This window comes from Chelonia mydas, chromosome 1 (genome assembly GCF_015237465.2).
Source record: "Chelonia mydas isolate rCheMyd1 chromosome 1, rCheMyd1.pri.v2, whole genome shotgun sequence".
Taxonomy (NCBI): domain Eukaryota; kingdom Metazoa; phylum Chordata; order Testudines; family Cheloniidae; genus Chelonia; species Chelonia mydas.
In genome coordinates this window covers 10,770,610-10,794,214 of record NC_057849.1, presented here as the reverse complement: position 1 = coordinate 10,794,214, position 23,605 = coordinate 10,770,610, and the positions used below count along the sequence as shown (strand labels likewise).

General features: G+C 47.6%; 1 protein-coding gene across 1 annotated transcript in view; it reads left to right on the top strand.

Moving 5' to 3' along the window:
- The first annotated feature begins 324 nt into the window (after positions 1-324).
- Positions 325-23,605, top strand: part of LOC114021338 (disintegrin and metalloproteinase domain-containing protein 20) — a 155,503-nt gene continuing 132,222 nt past the window's right edge. The window contains exons 1-4 of the mRNA XM_043527319.1: positions 325-367; positions 3,588-3,670; positions 5,186-5,250; positions 19,616-19,694. Coding sequence (XP_043383254.1) covers positions 325-367; positions 3,588-3,670; positions 5,186-5,250; positions 19,616-19,694 — 270 coding nt within the window. The remainder of the gene's footprint in view (positions 368-3,587; positions 3,671-5,185; positions 5,251-19,615; positions 19,695-23,605) is intronic.

Here is a 23,605-nt window from a genome sequence, read left to right as displayed (position 1 = left end):
TAGGAGCAGAGGGGGCGGGGGCTGGGCCTGAGGCAGTGGGAGGGGAGGGGAGCGGAGGGGGCGGGGCTGGCCCTGAGGCAGTTGGAGCGGGGGCGGGGCTGGCACTGAGGCAGTAGGAGCGGAGGGGGCGGGGCTGGCACTAGGGCAGTTGGAGCGGGGGCGGGGCTGGCACTGAGGCAATAGGAGCAGAGGGGGCGGGGGCTGGGCCTGAGGCAGTGGGAGGGGAGCGGAGCTGGCACTAGGGCAGTTGAGCAGAGGGGGTGGGAGACGCTGTCTCTGTTCTTGCGGCACGTGGTTGGCCGGTGTCTGTGAGGAGCCGCAGGGATGGGGCTGCAGGTCTGGGCCCTGCTCCTGCTCCTCAGCCCAGGTGAGGGGGGCAGTGAGTCTGGTGGAGATGCCAGAGCGGGTAGATATTTGGGGTCATACTTGCAAGGTGGAGGCCATGCAGGGAAGGGGGGAGCCAGGAGTCAGAGCAGGGTTGTGAGGGAAAACAGGGCCAGAACAGGAGGAGGAGCAGGACTGGGGCACAAGGAGGGGAACAGGGGCTTGAGGGGAGGGGGAATATGGAGTCTTGGGGGCAGCAGGGAGCACTGGGGGGTAAATCAAAGGGTGGGGGATTTGTGAATGCAGACCAGGGCCCACAGAGGGAAGATTCAGGAGGTGCCAGAGTGGGACTAGGAGCAGGATTTCCTGAGAGCAGGTCAGGACCCGGAACCAGGCATGGGGCAGAAAGGGGCTGTGAGCCTGAGGGTTCGTGACGGCAAACCGGGAAGGGGGGCAAAGGGACTCTTTTTGGGACAGGGGGAAAGGGAGCATGGATACCAAGGGAGGTTCAAGGAACGAGGGGATTAGAGCCGGGGCAAAGGGCTGTGAGGTGTTTGGATCCTGGAGCAGGGTGGCACTGAGCAGCAGCTGGAAAGGGGCAAGTGCTGTAGCAAGGAGGGGGCTGGGTGAGAAGTGGCTGATGTGACCTCTCTCAAGGCTGGTGTGTGTGAGGAACCGCTGGGGCTGCTTCCTGGGGGTTGCGGGGCCGGGCTGGAGCTGGGACTTTGCTCCAGCCTTCACTCAGCTCAGATTAATGGGGAGGAGGGAGTGGGAAGTTATACTGTGGTGTTACATGGGGAAGGGTAAAGGGGCCAATTCACTGAGGCCGGAGGAGGGATGGGGGAGGGGCCTTCCAGGTGGGATTCAAATGGAGGCACCGCAGAGAATGGGGAATCTGGCTCACTGACTTTTTCAGGGGGAAGAGAAGGAATTTTGTGGGGGTAGGGGCAGAACAGGGTGGGGAGCAGGGGAGAAGTGTGGAGTAGGGAGTTTGGTGTCATGGCTGTGGTCAGAGGTAATCTGGGGAGAGGGCAGGGCCCACAGAAGGCTCAATGGGTGCTTGAACAGGGAAGGTATGTGGGCCCCACAGGGGGTTCGTGTTCTGGTGGGGAGCCAAGGTGTGGTGGTTGTGAGGGAAATAGGCATGCTGAGGATGTTTGGGAGCAGTCCAATGGAGGTTCAGGGTATCTGAGCCTGGAGTGGAGGTTTTCAGGAGCTGTTGTGAATGGGGAGCAGTGCCAGCTGAGGGGCAGTTTGTAGGGGATTGAATCAGGAGCACAGAGTGAGACTTTACAAGGTGAATTTGGGAGGAAAGACTAGGGAGGGGATGTGGGGTTTGCTGACGCCTTTATCTGGGGTATGGAACAGTGAGGGAAGAGTGAGTTCCTCTGAGGGGTGGTTTGGGGTACACAGGAAGGAGTACAGCTTGCTGAAAGGGGATGTTGGGGGGACTGCAGGGAGACATGGAGCAGGACCTGCCAATGAGGCTTTGAGGGGCACTGAGTAGTGTGGAATAGATCCTGGTCAGGGGGCCCAGATGTACTGGCACAGGGAAAGGGGTAGTGGGGCCTGCCAAGATTAAAACAAAAGTGCTCACAGATGGGGGTCTGTGTAGGGCCGGCAGGTGGAGTGAGAGTTCCTGGGAGAGGCAAATTTTTGGAGCAGTGGAGCAGGGCCTGCAGACTGGGCAGAACCTGGGGTGGCGGGGTTGGAGAAAAGAGAAGAAAGAGACTTGCTTAACAGGGGACAGAGTAGGTAGTGGAGCTCATTAAGGAGGGCTTTGATGTGGGCAGAGGTGAAAGTAAGCCGGTACGGTCCGGCGTACCGGCAAGAGCCAGTACGCCTTGCCTGACCGGTCTGGCTTCCCCAGGCTGGCGATTTAAAGGGCCCAGGGATCCCTGCAGCGGCTGGAGCCCCGGACCCTTTAAATCGCCTCCCGAGCCCCGCTGCTGGAGCCCTGGGGTAGCGGCGGCAGGGCTCTGGTGGTGATTTAAAGAGCCCGGAGCTCCACTGCGGTAGCGGCGGCTGGAGCCCCAGGCCCTTTAAATCACCCCGGGGCTCCCAGCCGCCTCTGCAGCTGGTAGCTCCGGTGGTGATTTAAAGGCCCCGGGGCTCCCAGCTGCAGCCGGAGCTCCAGGGCCTTTAAATTTTGATTTTCAGGGCCTGGGTATTTAAAGGTCCAGCCTCTTCTGGTTGAGGCCACGCCTCTTCCGTTTGAGACCACACCCCCCTGCTCAGAACTCCGGAGTACCAGTTAGTCCTTTAAGTTACTTTCACCCATGGATGTGGGAGCACTTTGGGCAGTGGAACAGGGACCCGAGTCAGCTGATGAAAGCTTGGGCAGATGGTGAAGGGAGGAGAGGAGTGCAGCCTGGTGAAGCTGATGTGGGAGTGGTGCAGCAGGAAAGGGTTTGTGACTGTGGAATAGGGCGTAGCCCTAGAAGGGGTATTTATGAGGAATGAAACAAAAAGAAGGAAATGGGTCTTGCCTAGTAGAGTTTTGGAGTGCCTGACAAAAGAGAGGCCTAGTTATTGGGAGTATAGTTGGAGGGCGCAGAATATGGATAGGGGAATATGGCTGAATAAGGGGGTATTTTGATGCTGTGTAATGGCGGTAAACGTTCTTCCGAGGAGAGGTTTGCAGTGGATGGAACAGGGACTGGGGAGTGTGGCATACTGAATGTGGTTTACAATAGTAGGTGATGAAGTGGTGTCCACTGTGATTGCAGGGGCAGAGAATATGGCTTAGTGAAGAGTACAGTGCAGCAGTGGGGATATGGGGCTTGCCATGGTTGAGGGTTGTGTAATGCAGAGGACGGATAGAGGAGCAGGGCTTAATGCGGGGTGTATTAGAAGAATGAAGCTGGATGTGATGGGATAAGATGGACCAGGGAGGGTGTAGTCTGGTAGAGGGGGTAAGTATTTGCTTGGAAGAGAGAGCCTATTGATGCGGGAACACAGTGGGGTTGGTCAGAAAAGAGGCCTGATGGAGAAATTGACTTGAGTTCGGGTTGGGAAAGAGAACCAAAGGAGTAGTAATGCTACTGTGTTCTCTCTGTATCTAAGCTTATCAAATTATTTACAAACATTATTGAATTGAGACGCAGAGTTCATCCCTGTCCCCGGAATTGTTCCTCCTTCACACATTGTACAGAGTGACTTCTGTATAAAATCATTTGCAATGTCAGAATCCAGAAGCACGTATCCAAGTAACTGTAAACTTATATTCTGTTGAACTTGTTTGAAACTATTTCTATTTCTAGGCTCTTCTGAGACTTTAAAATTCTCTTATTCTGAAGTGATAACACCAAGAAAGCTGGAACCAAGAGATGGCATAGATACCAAGGTAGTACCGCTTTCTAAGAAAATTGGAATTGCTATGTTGATTCAGACGAATGATCCCTGAGTCCAGTCTTTGGTAACTGCATAAAACCCCTGAGAAATAATAGTTCTGGCATTCTGATAGTCTGTCTTGAACTCCTCCTGGAGTACTAGGATTGGAAGTTCATGCTGTCCATCCTTTGAAAGGGAATTTTGCTTGGTACGTGAGGTATAGAATTTGACCTATGTTGTCATAGTTTAGGGATTCTTAATATATATTTTCCTACTGGAAATATTCTACAAGGCTTTTCTGAGCACCAAATGGTATAATAAGAATCTAGAAGAATGCAAGTTTTATGACCCAAATCTTAACCAAACTGAGGTAAGTACTGAGTGAAACATTCTCCCTGTAAAGTAAAACAGACAAAAAGCCAAAAGTGAACTGAGTACTGTAAACTGAATTGCAACCTTCTGTGTCCATGTTTGACTCCTGGGGCACAACTCCATCCTAATTTTCGACCTGGAATTGTAGCTTTGTGCTGTGGCTAAATGCCACAATATAGCCCTTGGTCTGTTACTAAGACAGTGATGACGTAGGGCCAGAGATTTGAAAGCATTTGAGTGCCTAAATACTTAGATGGGAACCTAAATACCTTTCAAAAGACTTCGGGTTAAGGGCCAGATTTTTAAAGACAAAATCTAAAAAATGCCTGTATCATGGAACACCAAAAGGAAGTATGGTGTTTTCTTTCTGAAAATCAGCTTTTCCTGACAGCCAGTCCTGAGAATGGACTGGCATGTGTGGGATTCATGCTCTAAACTTCATATCCTAACTTTGAGGTTGAGACACCTTTTTTTGTGGAGCACGTATGCTATGCAAGAATAAATCATAATATCCACTGAAAAGGTGTTGTCCTACAAAGCAATGTGCAGTTCTGAGCAGCCGTAAAGATGAGGCTGCTGCCAAATTAAGACAGCAAGAGTATCATATTCTATTCGATTTGATTCTACCCATTATTCCAAAATTGTTATTCAGCCTCAATTTGAGACTGCATAGTAGTGCTGTGGCAATGGTGTTTAGTGTCAACTGCTAGGCTCTGTCTACGCTAGAGACATTTTATAAATATTTCCCATTTTTGCTGACGCTGATTGAGGTACACCAATTTTAGCAATCCTGGGAAGCCTAATGTAAACAGCACTCCCAGGGCCGCATCCATTTTTCACACTGTGGACTAGAGTTGTTCTGAGCAGGTTTCAATGATATGGGTTAAATACTGTTGGGACCATGGGAGGCTGGTTTATATTGTGGATCCTAATACTGCTCATGGTGATCCAGCTGGACCAGTATGGGCAACTCTGGGAAATATTTAGCAAACTTCACTGCTGTAACGAGGCCTTAAATGAAAGGAGAAAAAAATCTCTGAACACAATCTGAGGAAATATAAGAATACAATTTTTATAAAATGGGATACAGTATAGGGATTGATTATTCAGAGTTTTAGAATACTACTGAATTATACTTTTTATTTGAATGCTCTAGGAGAAGGTGTCGTATCTAATTAAAGTAGAAGGAAAGTTCCATATTGTTCACCTACTACAGAAGAAGTAAGTGACTGTTTTCTTCCAAACCTTTCATCTTCTTTTTTTTAGAGAAATAGGTGTACATGGGGCTTTACAATTAAATATGAAGACAAAAGCTCCTGGCCCCAGAAGCTGTCAGTCTAGATATGGCGAAATAACAACTGGTAAAAAAAAGTAGACTATGGGATGCAAGGAAAACTGCTTTTATAGGGGGCATTAGTTAGAGCAGTAATAATTAGAGAGGGACAAGTGTCTCCATACTTTAAAGTTAAAGCTACCTGTCCATTATAAACTTGATTTTTACATGCTTTCTAAGGTTGCCAAAAGAAAACCAATCCACATGAAACTCTACACCCATGTAACCTTATGCCATGGAAGGATGGTTCAGAAAGGTTTGAGTTACACTTGACAATATAAATTAGCTATATGAGAACTCAGAACAGGAGGCACTTCTTGGAAATGGTCTCTGCATATCAGTACCAATAATATTTTGTGCCTCCCTGTCCTGCTGAGCTTTGGCAATCTTCTTAAAAAAGACTGCATGAACTCTCCCTCCCAGAGCCAATGTCCGGGAGCATGCGAGCTGCTTGCACACACTAATGTGACCAGGGACAGCTGCAGTTGAGCCTGGTGCCCACCCAAGTGGGCACGGCTTGGATCAGCACAGACATGCCACAGGAACTGCCTGGGCTGGGTGCTGGCTCCTGCAAGTGGCGGTCCGACATGCTGCTGCTTTCACTTCTGCAGTTCCTGGCCTGGTCGCTGGCCATGGCCCTCCAGATCTCGTTCGTTGTCACTAGTGCCCTGCAGCTCCACAGATATCTGCTTTATATCCATGGGTATCTGCATCCGCGGATATAAATTTTGTATCTACACAGGGCTCTACTGATGAGACCCTAAAGATCCAACAGGAGAGACCTGGTTTAAAGAGCATGTCATATCATTTCATGCATCTCTGTCTTGCCAGAGTTGGAGGTTTGTACTTTCTGTTTGATATGCATGAGGGATGTTCATTCTTTGGAGTGTTGTTCTTTTTGCTGGGCATTTAAACCCTGGGCATGAAAGAACAGATACACTCAGCTCCAAGCTTTTCTAATTACAAGCATTAGGATATAGCTCCTCAGGTTCCTCCTCTTATCAGGCCCCTTTCCCATGCAAGGACAGAGTAGGGCGTCATCTACTTTGAAACTCATCATCTGCTTTGAGACCCCCTGTTGTATTATTTTTGATGGAATATATGGGCCCCAAAATTAAAAGGTGTCACCACGATCCAGTCACTGTGCAGTGTTAAACAAGGTTTTGGGTTTGGTATATAGAAACCTCAGCCTGCTTACTACCATGGCACAAAGGCCATTAAAAAGCTGCTTTACATTTTTAATAAAGATACAGCCAAAGAAGGAAGAACAGTTAAAGCATTTGAAATATTAAGTATTAAGTAAGGCTTTAATTATAATAACATCTCTCTGTAGCCTTATCTATAGTTATGGGTTACTGTAACCAATTACTGAACCCCAAGGTGAGTGTTTACATCTATTTTGATCTGTGAGGTCAGCCCCCAAGATCAATTACAATAGAGAGGTTATCAATAAAAGGGGGACCCCAGGGTGCACAACAGAGACTACATAATGCTCTTCATGTAATACAATACACTCCTTTTATAAGAGTCACATCCGTCCCACATTATTTGATTCTTATAAGCGCTTGATTCTTACAACCAGAGTACAAGTTAGTATAGGAATAATTTTTGTCCCCGTGATTTTGATCACTAGATGCGGTTGATTCTTATATCAATGATTCTTATAAATGGAGTGCACTGTAATTACTTTTATTGACCAAACAAATAACAATCTACACATTGCAGTCTGGTAGAGGAGAGAGACTTCAATATGGAACGTCTAGCATTTCTATTACTCACACCGCTCTTCGCAGAGAAACCCAAAATATTGGTCGTCATAATCATCCTCACCATCATCATCACCAGTAGCTGTTATCCTGGAGTCCTCCTTCAAGGCACACAAGCCAGGATACAGTTTTTATTATGTGTTATGCTGACGCCCAGTGGGGTTCATACATATTTACAAAGGTTTTAACTCCTTTTCCTTATTTTAACTTCCACACCGCATTACTTTTGGGGTACCACATTTTTCATAGGTTAACTCATTACTTCCCCTTGTACTCGTTAGCATTTATGTAACCTTATGACCATAGTAATACGTGGTTACCCCAAGGAAGTCTCTGACATTTCATCCTGGCTAGCAATGGTCATATTGTGGCATCTACTGATCTTTCATAGACATTATTATCCAAACTCAGCAATTATTTTCAAAACATCAGCATATCACAAACCTAGACACAAGCTCAGTAGGTTTCAGAGTAGCAGCCGTGTTAGTCTGTATTCGCAAAAAGAAAAGGAGTACTTGTGGCACCTTAGAGACTAACAAATTTATTTAAGCATAAGCTTTCGTGAGTTACAGCTCACTTCATCGGATGCATTCAGTGGAAAATACAGTGGGGAGATTTATATACACAGAGAACATGCAACAATGGGTGTTAGGGTTAGGATGAGCTAATACCAGCAGGAGAGCGGGGGGTGGGGGAAAGAAAACCTTTTGTAGTGATAATCAAGGTGGGCCATTTCCAGCAGTTGACAAGAACGTCTAAGGAACGGGGGGGCGGGAATAAACATGGGGAAATAGTTTTACTTTGTGTAATGACCCAGCCACTCCCAGTCTCTATTCAAGCCTAAGTTAATTGTATCCAGTTTGCAAATTAATTCCAATTCAGCAGTCTCTCTTTGGAATCATAGAATCATAGAATATCAGAGTTGGAAGGGACCTCAGGAGGTCATCTAGTCCAGCCCCCTGCTCAAAGCAGGACCAATCCCCAATCAAATCATCCCAGCCAGGGCTTTGTCAAGCCTGACCTTAAAAACTTCTAAGGAAGGAGATTCTACCACCTCCCTAGGTAACGCATTCCAGTGTTTCACCACCCTCCTAGTGAAAAAGTTTTTCCTAATATCCAACCTAAACCTCCCCCACTGCAACTTCAGACCATTACTCCTTGTCCTGTCCTCTTCTACCACTGAGAATAGTCTAGAACCATCCTCTCTGGAACCACCTCTCAGGTAGTTGAAAGCAGCTATCAAATCCCCCCTCAATCTTCTCTTCTGCAGACTAAACAATCCCAGTTCCCTCAGCCTCTCCTCATAAGTCATGTGTTCCAGACCCCTAATCATTTTTGTTGCCCTTCACTGGACTCTGTCCAATTTATCCACATCCTTCTTGTAGTGTGGGGCCCAAAACTGGACACAGTACTCCAGATGAGGCCTCACCAATGTCGAATAGAGGGGAACGATCACATCCCTCGATCTGCTCGCTATGCCCCTACTTATACATCCCAAAATGCCATTGGCCTTCTTGGCAACAAGGGCACACTGCTGACTCATATCCAGCTTCTCGTCCACTGTAACCCCTAGGTCCTTTTCCGCAGAACTGCTGCCTAGCCATTCGGTCCCTAGTCTGTAGCTGTGCATTGGGTTCTTCCGTCCTAAGTGCAGGACCCTGCACTTATCCTTATTGAACCTCATCAGATTTCTTTTGGCCCAATCCTCCAATTTGTCTAGGTCCCTCTGTATCCTATCCCTGCCCTCCAGCGTATCTACCACTCCTCCCAGTTTAATATCATCTGCAAATTTGCTGAGAGTGCAATCCATACCATCCTCCAGATCATTTATGAAGATATTGAACAAAACCGGCCCCAGGACCGACCCCTGGGGCACTCCACTTGACACCGGCTGCCAACTAGACATGGAGCCATTGATCACTACCCGTTGAGCCTGACAATCTAGCCAACTGTCTACCCACCTTATAGTGCATTCATCCAGCCCATACTTCTTTAACTTGCTGACAAGAATACTGTGGGAGACCGTGTCAAAAGCTTTGCTAAAGTCAAGAAACAATACATCCACTGCTTTCCCTTCATCCACAGAACCAGTAATCTCATCACAGAAGGCGATTAGATTAGTCAGGCATGACCTACCCTTGGTGAATCCATGCTGACTGTTCCTGATCACTTTCCTCTCATCTAAGTGCTTCAGGATTGATTCTTTGAGGACCTGCTCCATGATTTTTCCGGGGACTGAGGTGAGGCTGACTGGCCTGTAGTTCCCAGGATCCTCCTTCTTCCCTTTTTTAAAGATGGGCACTACATTAGCCTTCTTCCAGTCATCTGGGACTTCCCCCATTCGCCACGAGTTTTCAGAGATAATGGCCAATGGCTCTGCAATCACATCCGCCAATTCCTTTAGCACTCTCGGATGCAACTCGTCCGGCCCCATGGACTTGTGCACGTCCAGCTTTTCTAAATAGTCCCTAACCACCTCTTTCTCCACAGAGGGCTGGCCATCTACTCCGCATGTTGTGATGCCCAGCGCAGCAGTCTGGGAGCTGTCCTTGTTAGTGAAGACAGAGGCAAAAAAAGCATTGAGCACATTAGCTTTTTCCACTTCCTCTGTCACTAGGTTGCCTCCCTCATTCAGTAAGGGGCCCACACTTCCCTTGGCTTTCTTCTTATTGCCAACATATCTGAAGAAACCCTTCTTGTTACTCTTGACATCTCTTGCTAGCTGCAGCTCCAGGTGCGATTTGGCCCTCCTGATTTCATTCCTACATGCCCGAGCAATATTTTTATACTCATCCCTGGTCATATGTCCAACCTTCCACTTCTTGTAAGTTTCTTTTTTATGTTTAAGATCCGCTAGGATTTCACCGTTAAGCCAAGCTGGTCGCCTGCCATATTTACTATTCTTTCGACTCATCGGGATGGTTTGTCCCTGTAACCTCAACAGGGTTTCCTTGAAATGCAGCCAGCTCTCCTGGACTCCTTTCCCCTTCATGTTAGTCCCCCAGGGGATCCTACCCATCCGTTCCCTGAGGGAGTCGAAGTCTGCTTTTCTGAAGTCCAGGGTCCGTATCCTGCTGCTTACCTTTCTTCCCTGTGTCAGGATCCTGAACTCAACCAACTCATGGTCACTGCCTCCCAGATTCCCGTCCACTTTTGCTTCCCCCACTAATTCTTTCCTGTTTGTGAGCAGCAGGTCAAGAAAAGCTCCCGCCCTAGTTGGCTCGTCTAGCACTTGCACCAGGAAATTGTCCCCTACGCTTTCCAAAAACTTCCTGGATTGTCTATGCACCGCTGTATTGCTCTCCCAGCAGATATCAGGAAAATTAAAGTCACCCATGAGAACCAGGGTCTGCGATCTAGTGGCTTCTGCGAGTTGCTGGAAGAAAGCCTCATCCACCTCATCCCCCTGGTCCGGTGGTCTATAGCAGACTCCCACCACTACATCACTCTTGTTGCTCACACTTCTAAACTTAATCCATAGACACTCAGGTTTTTCTGCAGTTTCGTACCGGAGCTCTGAGCAGTCATACTGCTCCCTTACATACAGTGCTACTCCCCCACCTTTTCTGCCCTGCCTGTCCTTCCTGAACAGTTTATAACCATCCATGACAGTACTCCAGTCATGTGAGTTATCTCACCAAGTCTCTGTTATTCCAATCACGTCATAATTCCTTGACATCACCAGGACCTCCAGTTCTCCCTGCTTGTTTCCAAGGCTTTGTGCATTCGTATATAAGCACTTGAGATAACCTGCTGATCGCCCCTCATTCTCAGTATGAGGCAGGAGCCCTCCCCTCACAGACGTTCCTGCCTGTGCTTCCTCACGGTATCCCGCTTTCCCACTTACCTCAGGGCTTTGGTCTCCTTCCCCCGGTGAACCTAGTTTAAAGCTCTCCTCACTAGATTAGCCAGCCTGCTCGCAAAGATGCTCTTCCCTCTCTTCGTAAGATGGAGCCTGTCTCTGCCCAGCACTCCTCCTTCATGGAACACCATCCCATGGTCAAAGAATCCAAAGCTTTCTCTCCGACACCACCTGCGTAGCCATTCGTTGACTTCCACAGTTCAACGGTCCCTGCCCCGGCCTTTTCCTTCCACGGGGAGGATGGACGAGAACACCACGAGAGGTTCATTGTTAAGTTACCTGTGCTAACTTATCCTAAGGCCTAATATTTGACTTCTATATCTTTTAACTCTGGCTACACCTCATTCCTTTTAGCTGTAAAGAGCCTTTAGAAGTGGGGGGAAACTCTTTTTGACAGTTTCTTAAATGGTAATGACTGTAATTCTTTTGGAAAGAGAAGATGTGTTGGAGCTGTTATTGCTTTTGTTGTTGATGTCCGATCCCATTTCCTAGAAAACAAGACTCAAACACACAAAAGGGGAAATAAAAAATCAGCAAAGATGAAAAAAGAAGCTTCTGTCTCTGTTGTTGACTCTCATTTGCAAACTCTCTGCTGGAAAAAAATCAGACATAGCACAGGGTCTTAGCAGTCACTCTGAGATCTAGAAAACTAGTAACAGTACTGAGCTGTTTAGGAGCATTGAATTTAGCTGCCCTTCTGGTCACAAGCTTAGAAAAGTGTTGCAGAATATACAGTTTTGGCTAGCTAATCCATACTCTTATTAAACAGAAGAAAAAAGGGGATGTATAAGAAAGAAAAGAAATAAGGTGGGGAAGGAAAAGAATCTATATGGGCAAGGGAGAGAGAGACAAAATCTCACTACCCAGACGAGGTTTAGGATTTAGTTGGAGCCAGTGGAGAAGGTGATGTTATCAGGATCGCTCTCTGGTTCATTCTGGTCAGGACATCTCTTGGGATTAAAAGAAAGAAGGTCCGCGGTCTCAGGGGACAGTAGGGGTGGCAGCCACGATGGTGAATTTCACTCCTTTCCCTTCTCTCAGCTTTCAGTCAACCATTGGCACAATAGTTTCCCCCGTCCAGTCTATTCTTTTAAGAACGCTGACAAAGAAGGATGGGTGGAATAGCCCATCCCCTCATTATTTTGTCCACTAATTTATTAGACCTTATTTCTGATACACCAATTTTGGTTTATTCTGATTCCACACTTTTCTCATTTACAAAGAAATCTTAACACAATCTTTGAGTTATATCAGTGGAACTTCTTGTTTAGACTAGAGGTTCTCAAACTGTGGGGTGGGCCATTTGGAGGGGGGCTGAATGTATTCGCAGGAGAGTGGGGGCGTGAGACGCTTTGGGGGGGGGGAAACGTACCGCACACATTTACCCACAGCAATGAATGATCTAGCAAAGCTGATTCCTCCAGACATATCAGGTCCTCAGATGGCAATGTACATTTTGACAGATTTCTGTTGAGCTCGCATAGCATTATACAAAGTAGCTCACATCTGTATGTTAATCTGTTTGCTAAGATGCAAATTTAATTGCAAGCACGGTCCACAATCAAAGTCATATAGAAAGTTAAAGTTAGTGTTAGAGTTAGTTTTATTACAAAAAAAGTTTATTTTCTGTAGTTACCCTTCCCGCACCAGGGGCGGTTAACCATTAAGATGCCTGGCTCCCCAGGCTTCAAGCGATGCATCTCCTGCCACAAAGCAATACCTGTTTTTGACAGGCACTGCTTGTGCATACGATGTCTCGGTGAGATGCATATCCCACAAAAATGCACCCACTGTAGCAATCTGAAAGCTAGAGTCCATTGTGATTGGGATCTCAGGCTAAAAATGATTTTGATGGAGAAATCTCTCCAACCTGAAACGGACTCGCAGACTGCCTCTCTGGGCATTCCTCCAATAGGGGCAGGAGATGTAACCTCCAAAAGATCAAGGAAGAGAGCACAGACATCTGCGCCGAGAGCACCGCAGAAACAACAGCGGTCTCCTGCCAGGTTGCTGCCTCTGATGCCGACACATGCTTGGGTGAGCACCTATGAGTTAACCTGTAAGGGACTTGGTACCGAGTGTCTCCTCAGGCACCATGCCTCCACCCTGGCACCGACAGCGTAGTCGGCAGTGGTGGAGAAAACCAAGCTGGCATTGACCGCACCAACCAAACCACTGAAGCATCTGTTGGCACCGATGAGAGGGCCGCCCTCGACACCAACAGTAACAACGTCAGAACAGCCGCAGACTCTGCTGTGACTGCGAGATTTGATTGTATCGTCAGCACCGCAGTCCCCATTACTTGATACCGAGGGCTCCCCCGTGGGCAGGGCCGTCCCTAGGGGCGTGCGGGGCCCGGGACATAGGCACAGAGTTTCTATCTGCCAGGGGTTGCTTCCCCCAGCTCTGCCCCAGCCCCACCCCCACTCCACCCCTTCCATAAGGCCCCACCCTGCCTCTTCTCAGCCCCACTCCACCCCCGCCATGCCTCTTCCCGCCCCTGCTGTGCCTTTTCCCGCCCTGCCTTTTCCCCGCCCAGTTCCGACCCCTCCCCTGAGCGCACCGCACCCTCGGTCCTCTCCCATCCGCCCCAGCGCTTCCAGACGTCGCAAAACAGCTGATCCATGGCAGGCAGGAGGCGCTGGAAGGGAGGTTGGGAAGGGGGCTCCTCCTCACCCCCCCACCTGCCTGCCTGCTGTTTACCCCCTTATTCGGCTCCTCACCCCGCTCACCCACCGGCCTCCTGCCTCCTCACGAAGCCTGGGGCCCCCTAGAGTGCGGGGCCTGGGGCGGTCGCCCTGATTTGCCGTACCCTAGGGACGGCTTTGCTTGTGGGCTATGGAGGAGATCCCCGCATTTCTCATGAAGCGGTACATTTGTCAAGTGAAGACGATGATGAGGTGCAGGAACCATGCACTTTCTCACCGCACCATTCATCACTGAAAGAACAACAACCACCCTGGAGCCATATGGGGCCAAGCTACCATTATAACCAGAAGGCTCAACCATGGTGCACGGTGCGGACCGCCGTGGATGTATCCACCAATGGCCTTCCCAATGCAATGGGCACATTGGGAACTCTGGGCAACTTACCGGGCCCCCCACTCCAGGTCACCCATGGCTCATAGAGGTGAACTGAGGTCTGTCCCTGTGTCTCCCACCCTGCAGCCCATGGAGGCTCAGGAAGTTGTGGATGACATTGAAACAGGTACAGACCAGGAAGCTACATCTCTGGCACACAGTTCTTCCTCCTCTCCGGATTAGGCGATCATGCCACCACCACCTACTTTGGCGAACGATTTCAAGCAGTTCCAGGAACTCTTTAAGCGGGTTGCCCAAAGCCAGGACATCCTGTTGGAAGAAGTGCAGATGAACCAGCCCATGCTGGTACAAATCCTACAACCCTCACCTACTTCCAAGATCACTGTCCCCAGCAATGATGCGATCCTGGAACCAGCAGAAACAGTCTGGCAGATACCAACCTCAATTCCACCGACATGCAAAAGGGTGGATAGGAAGTATTAATGTCCCCGCCAACTGCGTAGACTTCCTCTCACATCTGCCTTCCAACTCCTTGGTAGTCACCGCCGCTAATCAATGCGGCAAACAAACCCAGTTTAGATCAACACCACAAGAAAAGAAACACAAGAGGCTCGACTTGTTTGGGCACAAAGTTTATTCTTTGAGCACATTGCAATTCACCATCACCAGCTATTTGGCCTTGTTAGCTAAATAAGATTATGATAACTGTGGGAAATGTAGCTCATTCACTATTTCAAGCCATTGTAAATGAGGGTCAACTCATAGCTAAAACAGCCCTCCAAACATCTTTGGACGTTGTGGACATGGCATCCAGAACCACGACCATGGCCACAGGGTTGCGCCGGATATCCTGGTTGCAGGCCTCGGGCATCCCTAGGTTGCAGGCCTCGGGCATCAAACGGGACCTACCATTTGATCAAGAAAAGTTGTTCTCGAATAAGACTGATGAGGTGCTCCACTCAATGAAGGACTCTCAGGCCACTCTGTGCATTCTGGGGATTTATACCTCACCTACATAGAGAAGAAGGTACCAACCTTATCAGAGAACCAGAGACTCCTTCACCAATCAACAGCAGCAATGGCCTTACGATAATCAAAGGTGACGTCCACGCTCACAGCGCCGGAGAGCACCTCAGTCCCAAGTACCGACATCCCAATCGGCTCCTCCCAAACCACAATTTTGAAGCTTTGGTCTAGGGTTTGAAAGACCTCCCTCACCAGGCAGCACTTATGCCCGATAAATACCCATGTTTTGGCCATCACCTTCACAGATTCTACCACATCTGGGCCCCAATAACATCGGACCAATGGGTTTTAGAGAGTACATTTGGGATATACCATCACCTTCACCTCTTGACCACCTACCCTACCCCTTTCCCCGTCCCTGTACAGGGACCCTTCTTACGAGCACCTATTACGACAAGAAGTCAATCATCTACAAGTAGGTGCCGTGGAACGAGTGCCTTCACAGTACACGGGGAATGGATTTTACTCCCACTACTTCTTGACTCAGAAGAAGAATGGGGGATGGAGACCTATCTTGGACCTCAGGAAGCTCAATAAGTTTGTAGGCTCTCAAAACTTCAAGATGGTCACACTGGGCACAGTACTTCCCACGCTGCAAAGTGGGGACTGATTTTCAGCCCTCGACCTCCAATATGCTTATTTCCATATCATCATTCACCCTTCTTACAGGAAACTCCTGCGATTCACAGTAGTGTAACCCTTCTGCCAGGTGGAGTCAGCAGCAGCAAGGGCCGGGTTCAATATCTAGGGGGTCCTTTTCAACAATACAACACAAAACCAGCTCGAACCCCCATCCAGTGACCTGGGACAATTACATACCACCCACTGGGTGCCTCTAAGAGGCAATACTTCCCTTCTCACAAGCACAGAGTCTGAGTGTAGCAAAAACTTTTAATAAAAGGAGGGAATTAACTCAGCATTAATTTGGGAAAACACCACAACTAGGGTTCATAAACACAAACCATGAGCAAAAGACCCACCCCCAAGTAAGTAGGGCAGTGTCCTTTTCCCCTCAGGGTCTTAAGTTCAGCAACCCAAAAGTCCCTTTAATGTGCCCGTTCCTTCTCTGTACCCAACTCACAGTTGCTGTCCTTGACCAGTGCGGCCTCAGAGTTTAGAGGTTCATCTGCAGAGTTCACCTCCTATCCTGTGTAGAAGGCGGGGGGTGGGCGGGTAAGGAGGCACCTTACATGCTGCACTACTTGGGCACTCGCTCTTGGTCCCAAAAGATGATTGCAACGCCTCTGCGGGGCTCTGCTTTGGCCTGCTCCACCAGCTTCTCTGCTGGCTGCTTGCCACACCTCTCCACCAGCTCACCAAGCTGTCAGTGATTTCAGTTGTTAGTGGGGGAGCCTCACTGCTGGGGCACATTGGGCAGTCTCTTGCAATAGACACACTGTCCCAAAGTGGGTCTAATACCTAGACCTAGGTATCAGTGATTTCAGCTTTGCAGTGTGTAACAAGACCCTCAGTTGAGTCTAAATTAGATCTTTTATTGTACCATGGAGAAAGGAAGGGTCAAATGGTAGCCCCACACCACCAAGTACAAGTACAAGCACCTATCCACACCCTCTCTCTACTCATTGGGCTTTGGAACCCATGTCCCCTGCCTAGCGAGTGCTGTTTAGTTGAGCGTGAGTCCCTCCATTGGGGTATGCAAGGTACAGTTCTGCTGCCATTGGTTCACACAACAAGGATAACAACCCTTTATTACTCCTTCCCCAATAACAAGGAGGCTGGGGATCCAACACCAGCAACAAGTGATCATTTGGGCAAGCAGGCCCATCATGCTGAAAAGCTAGGGAGGGTGAGTGTGTTCATGCAAACGAGATCAGCTTCTGAAGTCTTTTTCCACAGCTCACCACTAGATGTCAGGGGAGAGCTCATCCAGACTCTGCTTACAGTAGGACATGAACACTTTGAGTACAGACAAGCATGGTACCCTTAGCTGATACCCTTGAGCTCTCCCTCATCGTCCGGATCTGCTGTCTCAGCACACCAGTCACACTCTTCACCCAAATCTGGACATACTCCACCTACAAGCGTGGTTCATCATGACGAACTAGCCTGCTCGGAACATGCTAAACACGTGTTACTAAACAGCAGGAAGATGACCACGCATAATACTTACCTTCAAAAATGGAAGAGATTCTCCTCCTGGTGTCAAGCAAAACACTTGACGGCCTCCGCAGTACCACTATCATTAGTGCTGGAATACCTGTTGCGGTTCAATGACAAGACAGCACAAAGCTTTAAGCAAGCAAGCAGGCTGGTCTGCCAATGGACTGGTCCTGTCAGCTTTCCACCCTCTCCTTTATTCTTTCTCTTCCCCCGCGCATTACATTCTCCAACAGATAAGAGGAATACACTGGCTTTGTTTACCATTCTTATGATAAAAGGAATACACTGGCTTTGTTTACCATTCTTATTTACCAATTTCTATCTACCGCATTCCTTGCTCTCGGGCCTTGAGCCCAGTCCTGGGAGGCTTCCCACGGTTCATGTCATCTGGGCAAGATTCCAAGGTTCATGTCCTTGGATGGAGCTGTGTGTGCACTGCTCCTACACAACACTCCGGGTGTGCCCTAAATGTTGCCAAGTGCATGAACCCCGTATGAATCCTACAGATACCTGATGGAGCTGAAATGCTCGGGTTTAGCAATGAGCTCGATCAAAGTCCATCTTGGGGCCTCTACTGCATTCCATCATGAGATTGACTGGAGCTCAATCTTTGTGCAACCAACTACTAAAGCTTCCTCATGAGTCTCCAGAACACTTACCCAGAAGTTGGCCAACCTACCCTGGCCTCGGACCTCCATCTGGTGTTGAAATGCCTCACTGGATCACCATTCGAACTGCTAGCCACCTGCTCCCTGCTGCATTTATCCATGAAAGTGACCTTTTTGGTTGCTATTACTTCCACCAGACGGGTGAGTGAGATAGGGGCACTCATGGCCGAGCCTCCCTATACAATATTCTTCAAAGACAAGGTCACACAACATGCACACCCAAAATTCTTACCAAAGGTAATATCAGCCTTTCATATGAACCAACCAATCCATTTTTCCTACATTCTTTTCTAAGCCTCACAGTACACCAACAGAGGCCATCTTGCATACATTGGACGTTAGGTGTGCGCTAGTGTTTTATCTTGAAAGGACCAAAGCTTTCCAGAAATCACTTAGACATTTCATTTATACTATCGAGCGTTCGAAAGGCTTTGCAATATCCTCTCAGAGTTGTCTAAATGGATCTCCACAGGCATTCAACAGTGTTACTGTATTCGGAACATGGACCCTCCTACAGACATCAGAGTGCATTCTACACGATCTGTTTCAACATCGATAGTGTTTCTACACAATGTTGCAATATTAGAGATTTGTAAGGTGGTCACTTGGGACTCCATCCACACATTTACTCAGCACTATGCAATCACTCATGACACCAGGGCTGATGCCTTAGTTGGCCTAACCATACTCACCTCTACAATTCAGGCAAACCTGAAGTCCTTCCTGCCTTTCAGGGGCACTGCTCTACAGTCACCTGAAGTGGAGTACCCATGGGGACAGAACTCGAAGAAGTAGAGAAGGTTACTCACCTTGTGCAGTAACTGAGTTTCTTTGAGATGTGTGTCCCTATGGCTGCTCCACTATCCACCCTCCTCCCCTGTACTTCTGTGTTTTCAGTTGGGACTCTGCGGTAGAAAAGTAACTGGAGGGCTTGGTCGTGCACGCGCTAGACACGGCATCAACGGCACCGTGAGATGCCTACTGAGCACGTGCGACTCACGGGGACACTACTACCATAAATCTCTGATTGATGGCGCCAGGACGCACTGACATTTGAAATGGAACACCCACAGGGGCACACATCTCGAAGAACCTCAGATACTGCACAGGGTGAGTAACCTTTTCTTCAGACGCATCAAGACTGCAAGCAGCAGTTGTTGGAATTTTTGTATCTGGTTTTAAGACTAGTCTATGAGTAGACAATTCACCAAAAGTACCTTTATTTCAGAAAGGCTGATCAGCTTCTTACCAAAAGAAGTACATCCTGTACGCTGTACTCAATGTAACTGTAAACCCCTACTATGAGAATGCTTCCCTAGGACTATAAGCAATGGCCTGTATGTGCCCTAGAACTAGGACGAGGACCCACCACATCATCCAGGTGGTCTTTGCTGTCCAACAGGCCTGCTGAGCTGAAGCTTGATGCTGAAATCCCCCTTTTTGTATTCTATGCCTAAGTGGAAGCTGCACATAATTGTGTCAGCTGGTGTTCCGCTTGTCTCAGATACAACCTTACACAACAGTTGCTGGTTTCCTCTCAAAGCAGTTTTAACTAGCTTGAACTAGTTTTGTGGGTTTAGCTGACAGAAAACTACCCCCTTCATTCTTATAAAAACAACATTAATTTGCCGACAACAGCAAAGCTAATTATAACCAATTCAGCTGACTACCATATATTTATATCAAGCTCCATCTCGCATTATCTATATTACTTCAGTAGGGTCCTCTGCTTTTGAATTTCTAATTTTTTAAAATCTTTGCTTTGCAGAATGTTCATAGCCCCAAATTTCCCAGTTTTCACTTACAATGAAAAGGGAGACTTGATAACAGATTATCCGTACATACAGGTAAGCATGAGACATGTACCTTAGAGGGTATAATACTGAGTAAAATTAAACTGCCGTGCTCTAAAGACTGGATGGATGAAGGTTGTAAGTGTTGATAATAAATTCCTGGGTTTTCAATTGGATTATAATTTGAGGGACTTTACTGTGTAGTGAGATAACCATATCCTTGGCTGAAAGCTGATGAATTTAAGCCTAGGTATGGTTAATAAACCCCTGGTTAATAACCTCACCTTAGACCTTAGTTCCTTTTGAATAGCTGACAGATAGGACAGTTGTGTTCCTCTATTGATTTAAGGTCACAGAATCATAGAATATCAGGGTTGGAAGGGACCTCAGAAGGTCATCTAGTCCAACCCCCTGCTCAAAGCAGGACCAATCCCCAACTAAATCATCCCAGCCATGGCTTTGTCAAGCCTGACCTTAAAAACCTCTAAGGAAGGAGATTCCACCACCTCTCTAGGTAACCCATTCCAGTGCTTTTTTGTGAGGGGAAAGAGAAACAATTAGTTGAGGTAGGATGGAGCTGCTGTCATTTAAAGTCTAATCCTGCTTCCTTTAGGACAAAAAATGAGAAACACGCACAAAGGAGGAGAGAAAACAACAGCAAAGGTAGAAATGCACCTTTTGTCTCTGGAGCTGACTCTTACTTGCAACCTCATTGCTGCAGGAACACAGGCACAGCACATATTCTTATCAGGCACTCCTATACCAGGCAGGGTGTTTAGGGCATTGTTTTTCACTACCTTTCTGGTCACAGTTTTACAGCTGTATTGCAAAATATAGTCTTGGCCAGCTAAACCAGACTGTTATTGAACAAAAGACAAAAGGAGAGAGATAGGAAAGAGAAGAAATGAGGTAGGGAAGAGAAAGGATGCATGTTGTGGGAAGAGGATGACAGTCTCACAGCCCAGGTCATGGTCAGGATTAGCCAGATTCAGTGGAGGTGGTGATATAATTGGAATCCTTTCTCTCTCATCCAGTCTGGTCAGGACATCTCTCATGATCAGAATGGTGAATGTTCAACAGTGTTATGGTGGATCCTGGGGCCCCAGGAGGCTGTGGGGATGACAGCCATGATGGTGAAGCTTGTTCCTCCAAATCCTCCTGTCTTCCAGCCAGAAGGTACATCTCTGAAATCATGATTTCTCCCCAAAGTTTCCTTATTTTAAGGACCCCAGAAGGGAATGATAGCCAGAATAGCTCATGCCCTCATTTTGTTCACTAATTAGGCCTAATTTGCAACACACCAGTTTAGGACCATTGATTTCTGTCTCCATGCTACTTTTGTTTACAAGACATGATTTCAGCACAGTCCTTGAGTGACATCATTAGGCCTTTTTGCTTGGACTAATTCAGCCCTTTTGTTTCCCTTTTGTATCTTTCCCCATTAACATTTGTTATAAGGGATTGGAACATTAAGCCTCTGCTGCTCTGGATTCCCTTCACAGTAGTTCTAGTACGTGGCCAAGTGGGGGTGCTTGCTAGGCTCTATGACAGAATGGTAGCACAGATGGGATCTACGTGTTAGTCTATGAAGTTTTTTAAGACACTTTTGCCAGGAGATTATACTTTTTGCTCTTTACACTGAAAGCCGGGAGTAGGTCTGTTAATTTCTCTCATGTATAAGTTAATTAGCAAACAGGAATTATGAACACCTCATGAAAGACCAGCTTCTGAGCATGTGTGCATTGCTGCCGATCAGAAGAAATCTGAGTAGGTGATCATGCTGTGCTCATGGCTTGAGGCAGGATGGGGCACTGGCTCCAGACCATAGGCTGGAAGGGCTCCCTTTTTCTCCTGCAGGGCTTGTAGCTGACTGAAGAGATGGTGCCACAGACTGTTCCACTGGTGATTCAGCAGAAGTAGCAGGAAGGGCAAGAGGTCCAGAGCTGCGGAGGCTGGAGTAGAAAAGACTGTGCTTGGAGGAGAGATGGTATCCAACTATTAGAGAGAGCAGATAGAACTGGATCAACAGAAGCTTGTTGACCAAGTCAAACACAGCTGGCTCAAAGAGGAGAAGAGAGTCAAGACATGCCCCTGGGACCAAGGAAGAAGGACATATATGACATGCCGTAAGAGGGGCTAGTAGGCAATCAGGTGTTGGTAGAATGAATCCCATTGCTCTGCCTCTAGCCTGAGTCAATATGGACACCAAAGGATGTTCTGGGACTCTAATTGTGGGAACATGGGAGGTTATTTGACTTGATGTGTTCATATGTGTAATGATATAATATGGTTAACCTCTGAAGGTTCAGGTGCAAATTGTCAAGGCCAGACTCAGTGGCTCGGGCGTGAGATCTCTGTCTACCCTCACCTGGGAAACTAAGTCAATGCTGAATGTGTTTGTGGCCCAGATTTCAGCTGGGAGCAGCGAGATACTGGTACACCTAGGAGATGGTCTGGGACAGAGCTCCTCTGGGAACAGGGAAGACTATGGCAGAGCTGACCGGTCTTTGATTCAAAACTCCTCTGGAAAAAGGAAACTCAGGCACAGACAAAAGATGTCGTGTCTGAACTCACCTGGAACGAGCAAGACTGAGAGTAATACAGAGTGCTGCCAAAATTATTATACTCACCAGAGGGTGGGAAAAGCTCCAGAGGGATGTGAAACAACCACTGGTGTAGTGTAGATGGAAAGGAGGTGGAAAAGTTCTCCCTTAATCTATGGCTTCATTTTATTTGGTCATGATGTAATTAAACTTGAGGGAGATGGAGGAAGAAACACACCTCACCTCTCCCCAGGAGGGGTGAAGAAGGGAACTGGGCTTGGGGGAAAGTGAATAGATTCCACCTTGCCCCAGGACAGGGATGAATCTTGGGATCACCCCAACCACTAAAGAAATATTGGGGTGACGAGCATATATGGGTACTGCTAACTCTGCAGTGAGTTTCCCCTTCCCTGCAATAATGAGGAGGAGGTTTATATGATGTAGGCAGGAGCCTAACTATGATATTTGCATGAAATTGTATTTTGGAATAGTCATTGGAATTGTTTAATGACCGAACGCATGTATTAAGTTTGAATTAATAAGTAGTAACAGAAAATGTGCTGTCTAAAGGTGGGGTGCCAAAACATTCCCAAAGTACTTCCTGGTCAACTATTCCTGCTTGATTCCTGTCAATAAGGGAGAAATGTGGTGGATTGGGAGTACGTCTGTACAAGTTACGAATTCTGGTTCATGTTGGGAAGTTGTACTATGAAAACCTGCTGCATCATGAGTGCCTATATGCATGTGGATCCGTCATGGCTGATGGGTCCTGTAGCAGGTACACATCAGGCAGAAATACAATGGGACGGTGCTTAGAACTTCATGACTCAATTCAGGAGCAAACCCCTGAACAGTGGGTGAGCTGCATCTTTAACAAATCAATTTAGCTGACTCCCCTGAAGGGAAGAGGAAAGGGAAGAGCAGTGGAAAGTTACGCAAAAAGACAGACTAAAGGAATCCAAGGGGGTTTACATTAGCGAGCCACACGAAAACAGAGAGAGCCAGACAAGGAGGAAGCTTTGTGATCAGGAGAGAAGAAAATCACAGGATGTGTTGGAGCCGTATTGTATAGGGGGCCCCTGCCTGCCTTTCTGAGCCCAATTGGCCCCAAGAACTCTGGGCAACCCAGGGGACTCTGATATGATCCCAGAGAATGCCCTGGTGTGGTAAGGAAACTGATAGCATGTAATGTAATGCTTACTGTTTTATATGATCTGTGCTTTACATACTGGAGTAGGTCTATTCTGTCCAAGTATTACAACAGTATATGCACAATGGGGCCCTGATCATGCTCTGGGTATTTAGGCCCTCCTGTAGTATAAATAAACAATAGGAAACTTCAGCCTTGCTTGCGAGTATTCTTTCTAGGATCCCCCACGTTTGACAGTCTGACTCTCCCTTTGAGGATCCAGTCATTAATTA